Raw genomic sequence first — 20,660 nt, forward strand, 5'->3', positions numbered from 1 at the left:
CTGTCCAAATCCTAGGCTAATAAAAATATCACCGCAATCCTATTTGTACTAGAACATCACTATTATTTATAGGAAATACATGGAACAAGAAGAAGAGAACTTAAATTGCAAGAAGTACTTGGGAAGTCCTTGTAGTTCAAGTTAAGCATGTGAGAGCTAAGAAAGGAGAAGCCACAATTCCCATTTCAGGAGACATGAAAGGATAGAATAGAACAGATCAACTATATGTGGCTGCCATCTCCCTTATCTCCTGGCTGCTGCCCCTTATCTCCTGTACCCTGACTATAGCAACACACTCCTAGGTTAACCCTTAAAGATTTTAAATTTTCTTTTATTGTTAATAAACAACATTCACAACAATATTAAGAAATAAATAAACCAAATATGGAGTAAATCTCCAAGTAAAACTCTAACATCTAAACCACTTATACCTTAAAAAAAAAGATTATTACCTATATTTAATCAAATCAAAAACAAAAATGATACATTTGTTCTTCCATTCCTAATAATATGTCTTTGTACTTTTAAAAAAAATTTCTGTTGGTATGTTTTGTTTTTACGTTGCAGAAATTTACTGATTGTTCCTACTTTGTGTGAGGTCTCTTGAAATAAAGTAAAACAGTTAAGTAAAATTAATAGTACAGTGACCTCATCTGAAAGTATGTGCAATATTTCACATCTGAGCACTGCTGCACACCTCTCTATTTTTAAAAAATGAAGAGAAATCTATTTTCTTTCCCTCCCACCCCACCTCACTGGGAAAAAAAAAGTTCTTGTAACAAATATGCGTAGTTAGTATCTTTGTATTTATAAAGATCTGTTGATCTTTTTTTCTTTAAAAATATAATTATAGACTGTCTGTGGTTCTGGTTCTACTAATCATATATTGCTTATGTCTTCTCATATTTCTTTATGTTATTCATTTTATGTTGTCATAATACTCCATTATAATAATATAGTATAATTTATTTGACCATTTCCCAATTGTTTTTTTTCTCTTAAAAGTTATGAATTTTTTTTATAGATAGGTCTTTTTTTCTTTAAAAAAAAAGAGTTGTACTGATACAAATGGTCATTTTACATTATAATAATTTCTCTATATTTTTTCCCTCTTCTCCCCACTCCATAATCAATTTAGCAACCATGTCTGCTATATTCAGCACCCTCTCTCCCTTTCCCCCCCCCTTCCCTATCCTATGAGAGGAGAGAATTTTATTCTCTATCCTTTGGAAACAGAATTGCATTCATATTGCATTTCAGTCATTGCATTTAATATGAGTTCAGCTGTATTGTTTTCATCCACATTATTTTAGTCATTGTGGATATTGTTCTGATTCAGCTTTTTTTACATCAGTTCACATAAATCTTTCCGATTTCAGTTGTGCATATTCATTGTTTCTTATGAGACAACAATATTTGATTACATTTATATATCAAAATTTGCTCAGGCATTTTGGAATCAGTGGTGACCCCCTTTGTTTCCAGTTGCTTTTTAACCACAAAAAATACTAGTATTAATATTTTAATAATTAAACTTTCTTTTTGTCCTTGACTTTCTTGGGTACGTGCCCAATAGAAGGATTGTTAGGCCAAAGAGCATAATCACTTTTCTTTCAAAATTCCAAAAAATGTTTTCCCAAATGATTGGACCAGTTCATAATTCTACCAAGAAGATATCTTTTTTTTCCCTCCCATTCTAATGATATCTTTAGGTTACAGTCCCAGCAAAAGGATTATTGGGTCAGAGGGTATGAGTGGTTCTTATGACTCATTGTTTATTGCCAGATTATTCTGCAAAAGATTTGTACCAGTCTGTAGTCCCCACAACTATCTAATAGAGAGTCTATTTTCCCACACCCTCACCAATCTTATCATGTTATACTATTTTTGTTTATAACAATCTTAATTGCAATAAACCTTATCGTAAATACTGAGATTTTATGAAGATATAAACTATTTGTAGATAAGCAATTAAAGTTATATGAAGTAGATACAGAGTCTAAATTAGAGCATATCTTTCTGATGTTTAGATACCTCTGTCTAGCCACTTTCCCACTCCTAGTTCAAGATGATTATGGCAGTCTTCCTGAAAAGTCTCTTTCTAGCACTAGTGTGCTTTGATCCACACAGTCTAGCCTTCCTGGTTGTCTGAGAGCTTTCTGGACTTTCTGGTCCTCAATTTTTATTCTCACTCCAGGCTAAATTACTGACTGAGCTTTCCTGGCTATTTAGAAAGTCCATATCTTCTGATGCTTAGTTCCTACTGAACTAAAAAAAAAAAAACGACAACAACAACAACACACAGAGTTTTTTTTTCTGTTTCTGCCTCCCCTTTGAGTCCTGGGAGTTTTCATTGTTCTTTTGGACTTGGAATCTTTTGAGTCCTCATAGAAGAGCTAAAGAAATGTGCCTTGTTAACTAGTAACAGTAAACCCTTTTCGTGTCTATACAGAAACCACAGACATGATTATAAAAAAGATGCCACACCAGTAGGAACCTGAAATAGAGGACAGTTCACCACAGTGGGACATGAGTTTTGCTTTGCCTCCAAGCACTAATGATGGGTTAATTTTATTGGATCATACACAGGTTCTCCTGGCAAGCCACAGTACACATTTGTAAGATTATGGTATTATAGAGTTAGAGGAAACCTCAGTGGCCATGATATCCAGCTGATTATAGCTAGCACAATTTTTGTTAGGAGGAGGGGAGTGGTCAAGTGTCTGTCTTTGGTTTCACTATCCTTATGCTTGGGCCGTCAAGTATAACTAGGCATTGACAGTGTAACCTCTATGGCTGCAGTAAGAAAAGTGGGAGGGAGGGGATTGTATCTACAGGATGCTTAGCTCACAAAAGCATAATAGCTCTGATTCTGAAGGACTGTCTCCATCAAAGTAATCAAATTAACTACCCTCAATGCATAACTTTGCCTGATACAAAAGAAGGGATTGACTCCTTTATCTTCTCTCTAACCATACTCCCCTTCTTGAAATTAGATTTGGGTTGAAGGAAGGCAGTAATTGAATATAGCACAATGGACTCAAGTAAGAGTTGATGTGAAAATGGCTTAAAAAACACGGAATAAGGGAAATAGTTTGCTTATATATAGCAAGAAAAAGAAGTCAACCATCACTTTTTTAAAATTTTAATTTGATTGATTTTCAATGCATAAAAATCTGTTTTTTTCCTCCCTCTCTCCTCTTCCCCCAGTGGTGGGGGGGGGGGGTGGGAGAGGAAAAGGAAAGACAAAACCATTGTCACAAAGATTTGGAATGAAACAAAACAAATTCTTCCATTGGCTTTGTCTGAAAATATATGTCTCAGTGGTCCATCATTTATCCTGTGGAATCAAGACTAATCATTGAATTGGTCACTGTTCTTAAATCTTTCAAAGTTGTTTGATTTTAAAATGTTGCAGTCAGGTAAATTGTTTGGTTATTTTTTTTCTTATAGAAAAAACAAACTCATTGGAAAAGATAGCAAATTCTCAAATGAATAATAAATTTGGGGAGTTTATAAGGAAAGTTCCCAGTTGGCTAAACTTTCATTGTTGAAACTTTTCCAGATGGCAAAGTAAAGGGAAACTATAGAAAAGATGCCTAGAAGGAAATAGTAGGTTGATAAGAGACATTCTGGGATATCTGCTACCAAAAATGAACAATGGGATACTCAGTCCTCAAATAAGGGAGAGGGAAGGAGGGAGGGAAGAAGGAAAGAAGAAAGGAAAGAAAGAAAAAAGAAAAGAAGAAGAAAAGAAGGCAGGCATTTTAAATTCTTGCCTCTGAATCACTTAGTATTGTACAATGTTGGCCAAATTTTAAAACCCCATTTGGAAAAAAAAAATGAGAAGTTTCTTCTCTTAAAAGGGCCTCTACTGTCATCTATGACCAAATAACAGACCAGCCAGTTTATCTATCAGTATTATCAAAGGAGACTGAACTTTGCTGCTTTTCTGATCTAAGAGAGATCTAAGATCTTAGAGATCTTAAAGGATTGAACAGATGTAGATGGTGGGGAGACATGAATCCTCTGCATTTAATCTTTATTACTGTAGGGGGAAAAACCTTCCTTTTTGGTCATTATTTGGGTATTTCTGTGGCTACAGTTTGTCTTTTTGTTTTTAATTTCCTATTTTTTTGATCTTGGTCTCTGAGTTTGTTTCTGTACTCTTGCTGATTTCACTCAGAAAACAGTTATCTTGACAGCAGTGTTTGTGTGGGAAAAGGGCCTGGGATTTCCCAGGAGCTATGCTGTTTATTGTGTTTGTAAATAGACAATAGAATTGGCTATCTAACTCCCCCTCCTTCCTCCCCTCCCCTCCAACCTCTCCAGGGCTTCTAGTCCCTAGGAGGAGGCTGGGAGCTGTGTCTGTACAGTCTGAAAATGTTGGAGAACATTTAAAAATGTGGACTGTGCCAACGCATTGTATAGCCTGTGTACAGTCTAGAATTCCATTGCCCATTCTTCCAGGACCTACGCTCCTTTATAAAGTATTACACACATCAAATGATAGTCCCATGTATGTAGTGTTTTAAAGTATACAAAATGTTTTTTCCTCACAGGTCTGTGATATGGGTCATACAAATGTTGTTACCCCCATATTATAGATAAGAAAACTCAGGCTTAGGGAAGTTACCCAGATAGCAAATGTGAGAACCAGGACTGAAACTCATGATTCTTATGATTCCATTTCCAGTCCACATGCTGCCAAGAGAAGCTGGAAACTGGTTGGGGAGAAGCCAGTTAAGTTTCATTTGTCTTGACCAGAATGCACAGGAGACACTGTAGATTAAGGCTTGCACATAGTGTCAAATGAACATTTGCATTTCTGTGCCAAACTGCAGAAAGCAATCTCATTCCTGTCGATCAGTTTATCAGTGACTTGCTGATGCTGAGTGTTGGTTTTTTTGCCCCTAAAGAATTGAAGATTTTGACAGTATTTTGTATAATGGAACAGAATTGAAAGAATAAAAAAAGCAAACAAACCAGATTTTCTTTCTTGAGGAGAAAAATGCATGCTTGTCGTGAAAAAGGCTTATTGCTGGGTGGAATTCCCTTTCATTCATGTGGCTTTCTGGCTAATGAATGAATGCATTCTGTGGGTGAGGATTTTGAATTACAGTCCCTCAGTCAGCTCACTTAATGTCTGCAGACTATCGCCTTTTCAGGACTGACCACAAAACAGAGAACAGTAACTATTTACTTGCCATTTGCTCCAAAGTCTAGCTGTGACTGAGCCTCAGTGACTTAGGTGATGATCTTAGCAGCTGTTGTTTTTTCTTGGCATAATATTATGTTATTAAAATCAACCTCCCCTTTTTCAGCGATTACAACAACATAAAGGCAGCATATGAGACCATGAAGAATGTAGCGTGCTTAATCAACGAGCGTAAACGCAAGTTAGAGAGCATAGACAAGATAGCGCGCTGGCAAGTGTCCATCGTGGGCTGGGAGGTAAGTGCTACCCCGGCCCCCACCACTTGCCTGTATCCTCTTCCTCTGTTTTTCTGATGACATACTTTATGTTCTGTTATTTATTCTTAATATATGGTGTTCTTATGATGTAAATATTTTAATGGCGTTTTATTGAGTTGTAGGAGTCAGTTGCTTTATTTGCATTAACTTTGTCCTTCTGCTCACCTTAATCATTTACTCAATGAAAACCACAGTCTAACCCGGCAGACAGGACTTTGGAACTGCAGAGATGTTGCTTGAGAACAGATCAATCTGATACCCCGCAGAATTGTTTTTAGACTAAATAGGTTTTATCTGGCTTGGAAATTCTGAGACTTAGATGGGCAGGAATGAGTTTTTGATTGGCCTTTCATTCCTGTAATGGAAATGGGCTTTCCCAACATAGCTGACAGAGTCTGGGAGTCACTGATGGTTTAGTCTTTTGCTGAAAGGAGGTTCTGTTAATGACACCTCTCTCAGGCACCCAGACTCATAATGTGGGTTTCATTCCTTCGTTTTCCTCCACTTTCCCTAAATCAGATCAGTTTCCAGGTTACCTCCCAAGCATCACTTGCATTCAGTTCCTTTGGGCCATCACCCTATTTCAGCATTCTCATTGCATTTTTCCTGGGTTATGGGAATAGCTTCCTGAGTAGTATCTCCCTGCCTCCAGGCTTACACTCCCTCCCCCGCCCCCCGCCACTACTCCATCTTGCACACGTCTACCATTTTCTTTCTGTTACTTCAGTGGATCTCTGATCTCATCAATGTGGGTATTTACTCCATTGGTATAGACTGCAACCCCCTATGCCTGGCCAGCTTCTGCAACTCTCAGCCATGTTCTTCTGTAATTCCCCTCTAGGTGGACTTCCCAAAACATTAGGGCCTTCCTCTAGATCTTTGGACATTATATGAATATCAGTGGAGAATACTCTCATTATATGACCAACCCATTTCCCCCCAGTCATACATTGCTCTAATAACATCCTTTACATCTGTTCTCTTATGTAGTTCTTTGTTTATAAATAGACTATTGAAGCCTACCACCTGCCTCTCCATTTGGATAACCCTCAACTTTAACCCCTTCAAGACTATAGTTGACCATTACTTTTAGCCATAAAGCATCACCAGAAGAATGTTGTTGTTTAAAAGATGGATTTGCTTGCCAAGAAGGAGATGCTTGCCAGAATGATCTTCCTAATGCACCCTTCCAACCATGTCACTCCTGTTCAAAAACCTTCTACTCCCCATCATCTACCAAATAAAGTCCAAATTCTACCAGATTAGTAGTCAGTGTTTTACAATCTAGCCCCAACCTATCTTTCCAGGCTTATCTCTTGCTACTCACTGTATTCCCCACCCAAAATGGATTTCCCTGAATATACTATACTAACATCTCCATGTTTATTCAAATTGCCTAAAATGCCATCACCACATAGTGCTTCACATACCTGTCCTTTAAGCATATCTTGAAATGATGCTACCTTTTCCAAGAAGTTTTCTTTCCCCCATGCTCTCCACCCTTGATGGTTGTGATCTCTCTCCCCTTTGTAACTTCTACAACACTTTGTACTCCTTATATTGTGTTTTACACTATAGTTATTTGCATGCCTATATTATGCTCCTTCCTATATTGTAAACTCTTAGACAACAGAAACTATGTACTATTTATGATATCCTTCATAACATTGAGAATAGTGTCTTATGTTTATGAGCAACACAATGAATATTTATTGAATTGACAGAATAATCTTCCTAATACACCCTGATGCATGGAAGTTTCAAATTGTTCAAATTTAGACTCATGGAATTGGAAGGAACTTTAGTAATTCTCTACATGATACCTCCTTCCCCCAATGTCACCATCATTATACAGATGAAGCATCTGAGGAAAGTTCAGAATCATAAAACCTCATATTTGGATAGACCTCCAAGGTCACCCAATAACAACAACAACAGCAGCAACAACAACGGCGACCATAACAATCACATTTATCACAGCACTTGCAGGTTTACCAAACAACTTCATCACACCAATCCTGTGAAGTTGGCAGTGGAGATGTTTTTATCCCAGTTTTACAAATGAAGTAACTTGGGCTCAGAGGAGTCAGATGATTTATCCAGAATTATATACTTGAGTGTTAGAGTTTAGATTGAGTCTCTCTTGTCCAAGTGTATTTTCATTGTACCACTATTCATCAAGTCAAACTTTATATTCAGCACCTGAATACCTTTTACCACAGAGGTGTCAAGTGCATGTAGGCCAAATTGCAGCCCACAGCACTCCCACATGGGGCCTGAATCAGATTAAAATGTAATTAGGAAATATTTAACGAAGTAAATAAAAATACAGTAAAACATTGACAATATTAATCTGTAGTTTTCTAAGTCAATATGTGATTTGCAGGGATCCTTACATACAGTTTAGTGGCCCTGTTTCTATTTGTGTTTGACATCACTGTTCTACAACATCCCCAAACAATCTTTTGACTCTAGATGAAGGGCCTCACTATCTCATAAATCAGCCCTCTTATGTATTTTCTTTTCTTTTCTTTTTCTTTTTTTTTAGAAAGGAATTCTTCCTTATGTTGAAACTGAAATGTTTCCATCGATTGGTTTTAATTGAAGTCAAGTCAACAAATATTTATTAAGCATCTGCAATATGCAAAGTACTGTGCTGGGTGCTGGGGAAAGTACTGTAGGAGACCTCACACTCAGGATGGGCCTAGTAGTTCAAGTTTGGGAGTGAAACAAAATGAGGCACTCCTAGACTTTCTGACACCGGGGTGGGGAACCTCTCCACCTTTAATCTAAAAAGGAAGATAAATTGGCTGTAGCATGGAAAGGATATTCAGCAAGAATACAGGGTTGATTCAATAAGCACAGCTTCTCTGCTTATGCATTTGCCATAGGGGTATGTCAGCAACAAGAAAAAAGCTCCTAAACCTTCTGGTGTTGGCTTTTGTACTCAGGCCACCAGGAAGCCACTCCAGTGGTTCAAACCTTAGTCTCCTGGGCCAATTAAGCTTCAAAGATGCTTGCAGTAACTTTGAGGGAACAGTCAGCCTAGCCTGTGGCAGGGCATTAAGGAAAACTAGCCCAGCTTACTTATCTACCCTAGTAGATATTTCTTCTACCACCGTTGCAAAGATAAAAGCCTTCAAGGTATTCACATTCTGCTAAGGGAAATAACATGTGCACAAATGAGCATTAATACAAAATAACTGAGGAGAGAAAAGAGCTGTAGCAATGGTGGTGGTAGGGGGTGAGGGGAGGATCAGGAAAGGCTTCACTAAGGAGGCAGCATCTAAGCAGATCTTTGATAGAAGGTGAGGATTCTGAGAGGGAGAGTTGAGGAGGAGTGTATAACGGGCATGAGGGACAGACAGTGTAGATGTGCAGTTGTTTGGAGGAGAATATTGAGTTTGAGGAACAGCCAGTAGTCCAGTTTTGCTGAAATTGTACAATTTAAAATAAGGCTGGAAAGGTAGATTGCAACCACGTCATGGAAGATCTGAAATATTAGGCAGAGGAGTTTCTATTTTATCCCAGAGCTTACCCCAACTTTCCTAATGAGATGATATTTGTAAAGCTTTTTGCACACCTTAAAGCACTATGTAAATGCTAACTATTATCATCATCATTACATTTCTTATTATTACAGGCAGCTAGGTTGCAGAGCTGGGTCTGGAGGCAGGAAGACCTGAATTCAAATCTAGCCTCAGATACTTACTAGCTGGGTGACACTGGGCAAGTCACTTAACCTCTGTTTGCCTCAATTTCTTCATCTACAGTATAGGGATAATAATAGCACCTACATCCCAGGGTTATTATATGAATTAAATGATATAATAATTGACTTAGCACAATGCCTCATGTGTGGTAAACATAATATAAATGTTAGTAATTGTTGTTATTGTAATTATTATTATTACTCTCTCCCCAAATCACAGATGTAGTGTAAACAGAACCTTAAGAGGACATTTTTCCAACTCTCTTAATTTTGCAGGGAAGAAACAGAGGTCCAGAAGGCTAAGTGACTTGCCCAAAGTTAACCAGGTAGAAAGTAACAGAGCCAGGCCTCAAACCCAGATCCAGACACTTTAGCACCCGACACTTTAGCTTTTTCTGCTGTACTACACTACCTCACAAATAAATACACATTATTAAAATTCAAAGAGAAGCACCTTTTAATGTCAAGGCCCATCCTAAGTAACTTTGGGAAGTTAAAATTTCACAAAATTTGCATTGAATCAGAATGAAATCCAAACCTCTGAAACAGCATTTTCTGCATTTTCTAAACTGTGCTAGAAGTTTGCTCACCTGGCAATAAATTCATCTGGCCACAGCATCTTATGAAGACTGGAGGAGTTACATCCTGCCTTGAGGGAGGGAGAATACATAACACTGGTGAAATCTTTTGACTTTGACACTGAGTGATATACTATTAGCCCTTTACTTTTAGATTCATTGACAACTTCTGTTATGGCCCTCAGTTCCTAAGACCGAGAGTTTTGTTTTTTTTTTTAATTTTATGCCCTCACTGTTTGCCTGGCTTAGAAAATCTAGGTTTTCTTTATTTTTAAAAATATATTTATTGATATCTTTTATTTTTACATTGCCTCAGTTTCTCTTTATATTCTTCCTTCTCCCCCCCCCCCCTTAGAGATCCTATCCCATAGAAAACCTAGGTTTTCTAAAAGCATAATGCTCTGGTCCCAGGGGGTTCATAATGGCCCTGCCAGGTGTGGGGGCACTCCTCTGTAATCCCTACTAATGAGGCTGGAGGACTTCTTGAAATCTGGAATTTTGAGCTATAGTGGACTAAAGCCACTCAGGTCTGACAATGATATGATGAGCTCCTGGGAGCTGGGCGACCAGACAGCCTGAAGTGAGGAACTGACTCTGGTCAGAAATGAAGCATTTCAAAATTCCATGCTGAGATCAGTAGTGGGATCTGGCCCATGAGTAACCGCTGCCCTTCTAGTTTGGGCAGGATAGGGAGAACCAGTCTTACATACATGCACACATTCATGAATAGATGAACAAACAAATACCTAAATAATGAACGATGAACAAACTAACAAAAAAGAGAGATAGGTCAATGCATACATGGATATAGATATATAGATAGATAGAGAGATAGAGAGATGCATAGATATATTAAAAAAACAATGGCCCCCTGACTCCCCTAACATTCTTGAGAGTGTGTATAGGCCACCAACCACTACTAATCTCTGTGCAATATATTAATCTACTTCCATATTCATCAAAAGGATTGGTATCATTATGAATAATTCTTCCAAATAACCTAGGGGCCCTCACCATGTTTTACCATTGCATTAAAAAAAAAAAAACATCTAAGGAAATTTCATATCTGAACAAACAAGACAGAGGAAGGTTGAACCCGTCCCTCAGGGATGTATCCTTCTGGGGAGTGGTGTTTCCAAGTACCAGATCCTTCATCCACTAAGAGTCAATAGGCCCATCCATTTGTCCTGTAAAATACAGTCTCAGGTGGGGCGGGGAGTGGGGGGGGGGGTTACACGGGGGAAATGGATTAAAATCAGAAGGAAATCTTTTAAACATTTTGCCTTCATTCTAGGGGCTCAATATTTTAGACCGAAGTTCAGAACTGATCCATTCAGGAGAGCTGACTCGAATCACAAAACAAGGAAAAAGCCAGCAAAGGACTTTCTTCCTCTTTGACCACCAGCTTGTGTTCTGCAAGAAGGACCTGCTCAGGCGTGACATATTATACTACAAAGGCCGAATTGACATGGATGAGATGGAGCTGATGGACATAGAGGATGGGAGGGACAAGGACTACAATATCAATGTGAAGAATGCCTTCAAAATCATCAATAAATCAACAGAAGAGGTGTGTTTGTTTTGTGCCAAAAAGCAAGAGGATAAAGGCAGGTGGCTGCAAGCGTGTGCTGATGAGCGAAGGCGGGTGCAAGAAGACAAAGAGATGGGTGAGTAGCAGAGGGCTAAGGAGTCCCCCGGGGATTTTTTCATTTTTATTTGTGTGTTTCCTTTTGTAAATATAATTTATTTTTCTGCCAAACTTAACAAACAACATATCAAATGAGCATTTCCACATACAAAATAGAAGAGAAAAAAAAGGATTAAACATGAAACCATGACTCTATTATGAACAGCTTGTTTTTCCTAAAAGGTATATAATAAATTCAACACATAACTATCCAAGTTTTCCTACTTCTTTTCCTTCTGGCCTGACTTCTCTTTGGTGCTTGTTTTAAGACATGTTTCAGTGACTCTCTTTTATTTGTCTTTTTTATTTTTTTTGGACAACTCTATCACTACTGCCCTTCTCCTTAATTCTCCCCACAACTGAAAAAGAAAGGAAGAGGAAGGAAGGAAGGAAAGGAAGGACAGAGGGAGAGAGGAAGGGTCAGGCAAAATTAATTCTCACAATTGACCATAACCAAAACATATGTCTCATTCTGCACCTTGGGTCCATCACTTCCTTGTCAGGAATCGAGTGGCTTGTTTCATTGTCAGCCCTCTGGAATTGTGGTTGGTTATCACAGTGAGCAGAATTCTTAAGTCTGTCAAAGTTGTTTTCCTTTACACTTTTGTTGTTATTGTTTAAATTGTTGTCCAGGTTCTTCTCACTTCACTCCATGTCAGTTCATACAAGTTTTCCCACCCTGGGATTTAAAAAAAAAAACAAAACTTTCTTTTTTTCTCTTTTTAACTCTGTTTTCCCATCCTATACACTCTACTCCCATAAACCCTGAAAGGTCTCATTGAAAAACTGCTACTGGAAGGCAGCATAGCAGAATAAATAGAGAACTGGCTTCAATCAAAGTCAGGAAGATCTAAATTCAGGTGCTACCCCTGATGTAGACATATAGGCTTTCTGATCCTGGGCAAGTCACTTAACCCCCTGGTCTCCCCCACCCCTTGGCCCCTGAAAGTTCTCAAAGACTGTGTAGAAGAGCATTTGTCAGGAAATTTCAGTCAACCAATTAATAAACATTTATTAAGTAGATGCTATGTGCCAGGCACTGTGCTAAGCTCTGGGGATACAAAAAGAGGCAAAAAGATAGTCCCTGCCCTCAAGGAGTTTACAATCTAATGGGAGAGATAGCATGTACAGTATGCAAAGCAAGCTATTTATAAATAGGAAATAATTAATAGAATTAAGAGGGGATTAGGGGGAAACCTCCTGTAGAAGGTGAGCTTTTAGTTGAGATTTCCTCAGTGGGAATTTCCTATATCAGTGAAACCATAAGTTTGAAGCAAAAAAAAAAAAAAGAAGTTTACCACTCTTGGAAAAAGCAGCTCTGACATTTCATAACTGAGCAAATCACTTAGACACTCTTGAGTATTTCTTCCCTTATCTGTAAAATGTGACTCTGTTCCTCCAAGTGTGGCTGGAACAAAAGTGCTTTGTAAACCATAAAGTACTAGGTAAAGGTCAGCTACCATTATCATTCTGAAGGAGACAAGTTGTGAGTATGTGCTGTACCAGCTTATGTTAGATGACTCCCTTTTAAGTGGTATTTTCACAAAGCTCTTTAAAGTTTGTTTGCTGTCTAGGCAGTTTTAGACCAGATGAAACTACCTGGGCATTATCCCATCTCTTTCATTCATGAAGATTAGGCCCCATGCATTATATATTACACTTAATGTAATGTATCTTCCTTCACTGTTCCCCAGTTACTTTTCAGCCTATCATCACTATTTCTCTTTCCTTAGCCTTCTGATTTTCCCAGTGTCTGCTGACTATGAAGTGGCTGGCTTTTTTAGTCTGAAACTGTTGTGCCAGTATATTTTTTTTCCTGGCAGTATCCCACAGCCTCTGAGATCTGGATTTGATACTAAGCTCCCTCAAAAATTAAAGCACAGATCCTTGAGTGGAAGCCAAGACCCCCTGAGTACAGAACAAGTCTAATTCTTCTAAGTAACTTATACAACTTGCTAGTGGGGGCCTTCCTCGTTAAGGGAGAGTAAATTCAACTCAACAAATATTTATTAAGCCTCTGTGTGCCAGGCACAGGGCTAGACCCTGGGGATACACAGACAAATTTGAAACATATTGCCAACAAAGAACTTATATTCTAATGAGGGGATGCAACATGAACTCATTTAAGAATAATAAATTGAGTAGCAAGTAAAGGGAACAAAAGAGAGATCCAGATGAAATGTTCCTGGAATATATGAGGAGTCAGAAATCACTAATTTATGGGGTGAGCAGGAAAGGCTTAATGGAGGAGGAGGTACTTGAGTGCAGCATTGAAGGAAAAGAGATTCTGATAGAACAAGATGTGGAAGGAGCTCATTTCAGATATGAGGGATGGTTGAGCCAGTGGGTGGGTGGGTGGGTAGATGGATAGATGGATAAATGAATGGATGAATAAATGAAACAAGCCTTGTACAGATGTGGTTGACTTTGTACATATATGTTATCAATTTTCTCTCTCTGTCTCTCTCTCTCTCTAATCTAGGAATGGAAATATCAGAATCTCAAAAGAAACTTGCTATGTTAAATGCTCAAAAACCAGGCCATGGAAAGTCAAAAGGTAAGTTATCATAAACAAATTCCAGATTTTCAAATGTTGTATTGAAAAACTGTGACATATATAATGTATACATAGTCAGCTCTTACCTATTTGTGTGAATGGAAGACAATCTTGAAAATAAAAAAACATGAGATAATAAATAATCCAAAGTAATAGATGATTTTAAAATCGTCTGTATTTGCCTTTGAATACATTCCTATTCTTGAAATTCACAGATTCCAACAAAGTAGCGAGGGTACACTCTGCAGAACCCACTCACTCAGCAACTTCCCAGTCTCCTCCTCCTGCCACTGACTGCTCTGCTTCAGGTTCTGTTCAGCGAATGAATGTCAACATTCTTTCTGCTCAGACTGAAGCAAGGGATAGTAGAGATATAGTACAGGACACTCAGTTTAGGTGAACCGCCATCTCACTAATATCTTTTCTGTAATGAAGAAAAAATCTCAAAAGTTCCATCTTCCTGTGGGTTTATAGGCTATATTCTGATCCATTCAACAAATAACAGTCTAAAAAGAATTAAGTATATAAGAGTAAGTCAATGACAAGGAATGAATTAAAGAGGTGTTAATGTTGTCATACTCACCCTCTTTGAAAGCATAATAAAGATTTTTTTACATTATATATAATCCATATAATACACCCTAAACACGAATTGTGTAGTATTCCCATTAAGAGTTCATAGAGACAGTAAAGTGTCAAGGGAAGGTGGGAAAGAGGGAACCAGCATTTATCAAATACCTACTATATGCCAGGCATTATGCTAAGCACTTTGCAAATATTACCTCATTTGATCCTCACAACAACTCTGTATGTAGCAGGAAAGAACATTGATCTTGGAATTAGGAGTCCTGAGTTCAAATTCATAACAATAATACATATTAGTTGTATGACCTTGGCAAGTCTTGTTATCACTCTCAGCCTCAAATTCCTCATTTTTATAATAGGGCTAATAATATTTGTACTACCTATTTCTTGGGGATCTTATGTGAAAAGTTCTTTGTAAACATTAAAGTTGCTAGAAGATTGAGATATTTTTGTTGTTCATAATAATAATAATAGAAATATAAGAGGGAATGATGACTTCCAGATGGGCAATGAAGGGGGATCAGAAAATACTTTATATAGAAAGCATAATTTGTTTTGGGTCTTGAAATAAAGGAGAAACTTCAGTAGATAAAGATGGGAGTAAATCACTTCAGGCAGAGGCATAAGCAAAGAGTAGTGTGAGTTAATGTTGGCCAGGTAAGTTGGTTTCAGATTTGGAATTTTTACTTTATTTAGTAAGGCCACTACTGAAGTTTTTTGAAGCGACAAATAACATGATTACAGAAATTCGTTAGGAAGATTATAGTGATGTGAAGTAGTGATGTGAAGAAGGGGATAGGAGAGAGAATGGAGAAGAGGCAAGCAGACTGCTCAGAAAGTTTTACAAGATAATATAGTGCAGAACTGACATAGGCCTAAACTAGTATGTTGGCAAGATGAGTAGAGAGAATGTCAGGGGTGGGGACTGTTCAAGATATTACAGAGGTAATAGAATGAACTTAACCACTGGTTGGATATAAAATGAGTAGGGGGTAAAAGTCAAAGTTAGCTCTTAGGTTACAAACCAAGGTAGCTGAGACAGAAATTGTGTCATTAGGAGAGAAGTTAGGGGTAGGGACAGGTTCATAGATGGAAGTGATGAGCTCAGTTTTGGCCATGTTGAATCTGAGGTACCAGCAGGCCATCCACTTGGAGGTATGTGGAATATGATTGGAAATAGTGGACTGATGTTTTGGATGAGAGGATGAGGTAGGCAGTGATTTAGGAGTTACCGGCACAGATGTGATCATTGTAGCCAGGGGGATCAATGAGATTTTGGTGTTTTTGTCTTTTGGTTCATAAATGATGCTTAAATTATCTTCTCCACATTTTCCTGCTTTAGGTTATAATGGGTGTTCTGTGCCTCCCCCCCATCAAAGCTTACATCCTATTCACCAACGCCACATCACAGTGCCTACCAGCATTCCTCAACAACAAGTTTTTGTCCTGGCAGAACCTAAGAGAAAGCCATCTCTTTTTTGGCATACCTTCAATAAACTCACCCCATTCAAGAAATGAAAGAAAAAATCATCTTCCGGCTGGCAGGGGCTCTGTGTGGAGAAGAGACATGTTCTTTCTTTTCCTCTATTTGAAATCCCTCTTGGACCCAGTGCTGAAGATTGTCTTTGCTGGGGATCAGTGAAGGAGAGAGGAGTTGAGCGCACCTTCTACCAGGACCTTCTTGGAGGGTAGAAGGTGGTCATGATGCACAGTCATAAGACAGCCGAGCACAATGCTCGCATTCTAGGCACTTAATAATGGCTTGTTGAATTGAAACCCTTCATATTCTTTCAGCTCTGAATTGACCAGAGACTTGGAGATCTGTGATGTGCCCTAAAGCAAATCTTGATTCTACCAAACAAGCATTGCTAATGATGAGCATGTTCATTGGTGACCAGGGAAGTTGTTGGGGTTTCAAAGGTGAAGATCCAAGGGCCTGTTTTTTCAGCTTGTCCCAAGACATGCCTAGCTTTGGAGGACCACTGTTACATTCCCAATGCCATGCTTGGTTTTGAGGGATATCATCTATAGAATTGAAATATTTTTTCTTCTTGTCATGTGTTCCGTGGGATCTTAGGGAAGCTTTTGCTTTCCACCAATGCATCTGTTAACCTAATCTCACCCATTCACAGCTGCAGAAGATGGCCAAGGACCTTCCTGTTCATTTCTGTACTTCCAAATATTTCCCAAATGGTAGTGGGAAATGGTGCACAGTCTCATTCTCTTGCAGGCTAGGAGAAAAAAAAAAGGCTACTATTGAATCAAATGTTAGCAATAACTTGAACTTGACCCAAGTGTTCAGAAGGTCCTTCTGCTTTCAAGGAAGCAAATGAGATGACCCAGGTCTGGTTGGGTTCATTTTTCCTCAAATTAGCTATTCTCCTGCATGCATTATAGAATTTAGCATGCAGAAATCAACTCTTATCCATAACTCAACCTATGAGGTTCTTTCTGCCAGTCACATATACCTATTTTTATTATAAAAATTCAAGTATTTCCATTTTTATGATGATAATGTGAATATGTAAAATATTAGTGTACTTCTTCTTCCCATGCGGTTTTTTTTTCCTCCCATGCGTTCCCACAAAGCAAACTCCAAAGTTACACCTATCCAGTTAGAAAGGTATAAAATAGCCAAGGGGAGCATTACCTCGGCTGTTTGAAATAGGTTTTTATCTTGTGCTTCAACATTCCTTCATGCGAGTGACAACAGATTTCTGAAGATCAATCCTTAGTGGAGACCTTGACAAAATGTAAGACATGGAGAATGGTCAGTTTGGCGCATTTATCTTTTCTTTCCCCTTTTTTTTTCCAACTAAGGATACATACTAGCTCATGTCTGTAGATAACTATATGAATTTTAATGAAAGAGTGATTTTTAAAAAAAATCTTATGACAGACTGTTCAAAGGTTTCAAGGTGCTTGTTACTTTCATTTTCTTAGCACACTGGAGCAGAGAACCTTATGTTATATAGTTAATGCATTTGTTTTCTAAAAATGTGCTCTTGTCAGATTGCTCAACTGTTTCTAACCAGCTGTACTCTGAGAATCAAAGCAGATTGATTTAAGGACAAACAGTGGATCCAGGTCTTCTAGAATGTTGCTCTCAAAGCCTCCCCTCACTAAGTCTGGCATTCCTGAAGGAAGCTAGCTGGCGGGAAAGAGCAACCACAAGATTGTGTATGCAACCTCCCTAATGGGTCTTTATGACACTTATGAAAAACTTTGATGAAAAAGTATTTGTTCACTAACTTATTGTGATACTTTTGATGGAGGTTTTGTTCACTATTTAGAATTACTGTGGTTAATGACTCTGTGTCAGCCTGAGGTAGAAGCTGGTGCTAAGAAAAAGTCATCAGTAAGTACTTGTGCTAGTGTGTCTTTTAAAAAAAAAGGCACTTCAATTTTAATTGTGTTTGTATAATTGGCCTTTTTACTAACAAGCCTTTTTTTAAGAATGTTGAATTTTGAAAACTTAATAAACCTTTGATGTACCCATTAGCAATAACTATAGTGATCTGTCTATGCTATGTAGAGTGTATATTAATAGCAATTTTTTAACAGCTTTTCCATGTTATATGACAGCATTGCCTTAGGGTAGTCAGTGGAATTGCTTGACGGTGTTACACTTATAAAATGAAAATTCCATTTAAAAAAATTAAATTTTATTTTTTAATATCAAAAGTTTAATGAACCAATATGTTGTCTCTGAAAAGCTTTAACGCTTCTATAAGAATTTCTCTGCTGCATACAAAACAGTGACTTCCAGCTCCTCTACCTCCATAGTCTTCCAAATAGAAAATGAATGAATTTGGGGAAATAGGTTGATTGAGTCTAGTTTCAGTTCAAATATAGATCTGCTTCCATCTAATAAAGTTATTGTGCCAACTCAAATTCATCCCTAATAAATTTGAACAGGGTATGAATCACTTGGCTGCATGTTTTCCCTAGATGAACCCTTACACACTCCCAAAGATTGGTATCTTGAACAATAAGATGGTGGTTGGCACACTTAAGCCTGGGTTTGTATGGCTTGGATTTTGAATAATATGTGTTTGGGTTCTGGGATTGAATGGATCAAGTGTCCTTTTTTTGTATTTGCCAAATTCTCTTCTCTGGATAAATCATGTTTTAACTGGGAGAGTAAACAAGAAAGAAAGCAGAAGTCCTACTATATGGATTATGTATATGAGTTTCTCCAAAAACAACCCAGAGGAGAGGTTCAAGTGTAACTCCTCTTTATATATTGTGTAGTAAGTGTTCAAGGAGATTAACAAAATATTTTAGTGGGGGCAGCTAGGTGGCACAGTGGATAAACCTTTGGCCTTGGAGTCAGCAGGACCTGAGTTGAAGTCCAGCCTCGGACATTTAACGCTTACTAGCTGTGGGACCCTAGCCAAGTCACTTAACCCTAATCGCCTCCCCAAAAAGCAAAATATATGTATACTAATGTATTTCATCTTATATTGCTCATGAGAGGCAGCAGAGCATAGTGAATAGAGAACTGACCTCAGATCCAAGAAGACTTGAATTCGGATCCTCCTGCCTTTGGCACATATTGGCTCCGTGACCGTGCGCAAGTCTTTTGACTTCTCAGTACTTTAGGTTACTCTCTAAGACTTTTAAGTTGTAGAGAAGATGCTGACCTGAATTGGTCAAAGATATTTCCTCACCTAGGAGCCTCATAGACTGATGAAATCATAGTTATAAACCATATTATTGTTCATGTATTTTCAGAACTCCTTAGCTAGAAAATTGGGCAGGTCCTTTGAAATGACAACTTTTGACAGAAGAAAAAAGGCTTGAAGTAGAATTTAGAGTAGAAAGGAACTTTTGAGATCAGTTCCATCTCCTCATTTTACAGATGAGGAATTCCAGGTCCAAAAAAGTTAAGTGATTTGCTGGCTTAAGTAACAAAACCTGAGTCAAGAACTCAGAGCTTTTGGTTTCTGCCACTTATTACTTGTATGATGAGAGACAAGTCACTTAACCTCTCTGGGGTCCATTTATCATATTGAAAATATCCAATCATCTTGCAGAAGAATACAAGCAAATGCTCAGATATTTACTGTGATTTCCAAGTCCCTAGTGAGGAAAAAAGGGGTCTTGGTATATGAACTGTGAACAACAACAAAAAGGCAAATACAGTTTGCCAAAAACATACAAGGAGCCTCCAATAATACAGCTTTAGATAGCAGTAGATGTTTTTTTTTCCCTTTCCCAAATTGGTAGCTAAAGCATTTTACTACCATATAATGACATTGAGTGTTGATGTACCTTGTTATACATAGCTCAGGCAAAGACAGTTTCCTTGTCTGTGGAGTAAATATTAACCCCAAGTTGATTTAAAAAAATAATGCTCTTTCATATATGAAGGACCATTCTCCTTGAGCCGTGAAACAATGGCAAAACTATTGCTACATTATTTTGAAAATTTTGGATATATTATACATTATGTTCAAAATTTGGGATATAGTGCACATTACTGTAAATTCTATGGTTTCTGGTATTTTACCAAGTGGACAACTCTATGTATCAGCCTTTCTAAAGTCCCCTACCATGTTAATTAACATACCAATAGACTCAAATTAGAGCAGTAATTAACTGAGGTTTAGGGCAGAATTATTAGAGTTGTGTGGTGGTGGTTTGGGGGATTTGGGGACAAGGGAAATAGATCTCTGCCTCATAGGGCTTTTGTTACAATCGTGGTTTCCATTGTCTTTAAATCCAGACATTCCCTTGTAGGTTGAAAGACAAACAGTACTATACTGGAGTAGCTGGAGAAACATACCTTAACTCCCAATTTATCAGAATGTTTGACTAGGCACCCCTCAATCTCTGAATGTGTCAGGTGACAAACTTTTTATTATAAGATTTTTCCACAAATAGCTTATAATTTCCCTTGGCTATTGATTTTTTTCTCCAATAGTCAGTGAAGGAGGGAGTTCAGAATAAAACAGTAAAAATAAACCATAGTTAATCTTTGCAAAAGACCACTGCTTTAATTTTTGATCCCAAGGTCCTTAAGCATGACTAATTGTCAATATCTTTGGCCCTTTTCTAGGC

The 20,660-nt window shown here is 37.9% G+C and overlaps 1 protein-coding gene across 3 annotated transcripts in view; it reads left to right on the forward strand.

Annotated features, from left to right (window-relative positions):
* The window catches only part of SPATA13 (spermatogenesis associated 13), a 151,838-nt gene extending 131,890 nt beyond the window's left edge, over nucleotides 1-19,948 (forward strand). For all 3 annotated transcript variants that reach the window (XM_027835109.1, XM_027835110.1, XM_027835111.1), the window contains 4 exons: nucleotides 5,325-5,454; nucleotides 11,060-11,432; nucleotides 13,935-14,009; nucleotides 15,937-19,948. In XM_027835109.1, coding sequence (XP_027690910.1) covers nucleotides 5,325-5,454; nucleotides 11,060-11,432; nucleotides 13,935-14,009; nucleotides 15,937-16,112 — 754 coding nt within the window. In that variant the 3' untranslated portion in view covers nucleotides 16,113-19,948. The remainder of the gene's footprint in view (nucleotides 1-5,324; nucleotides 5,455-11,059; nucleotides 11,433-13,934; nucleotides 14,010-15,936) is intronic.
* Nucleotides 19,949-20,660: the final 712 nt, after the last annotated feature.

This window comes from Vombatus ursinus, unplaced genomic scaffold (assembly GCF_900497805.2).
Source record: "Vombatus ursinus unplaced genomic scaffold, bare-nosed wombat genome assembly UNPS02014813.1, whole genome shotgun sequence".
In the NCBI taxonomy this organism is placed as follows: Eukaryota; Metazoa; Chordata; class Mammalia; order Diprotodontia; family Vombatidae; genus Vombatus; species Vombatus ursinus.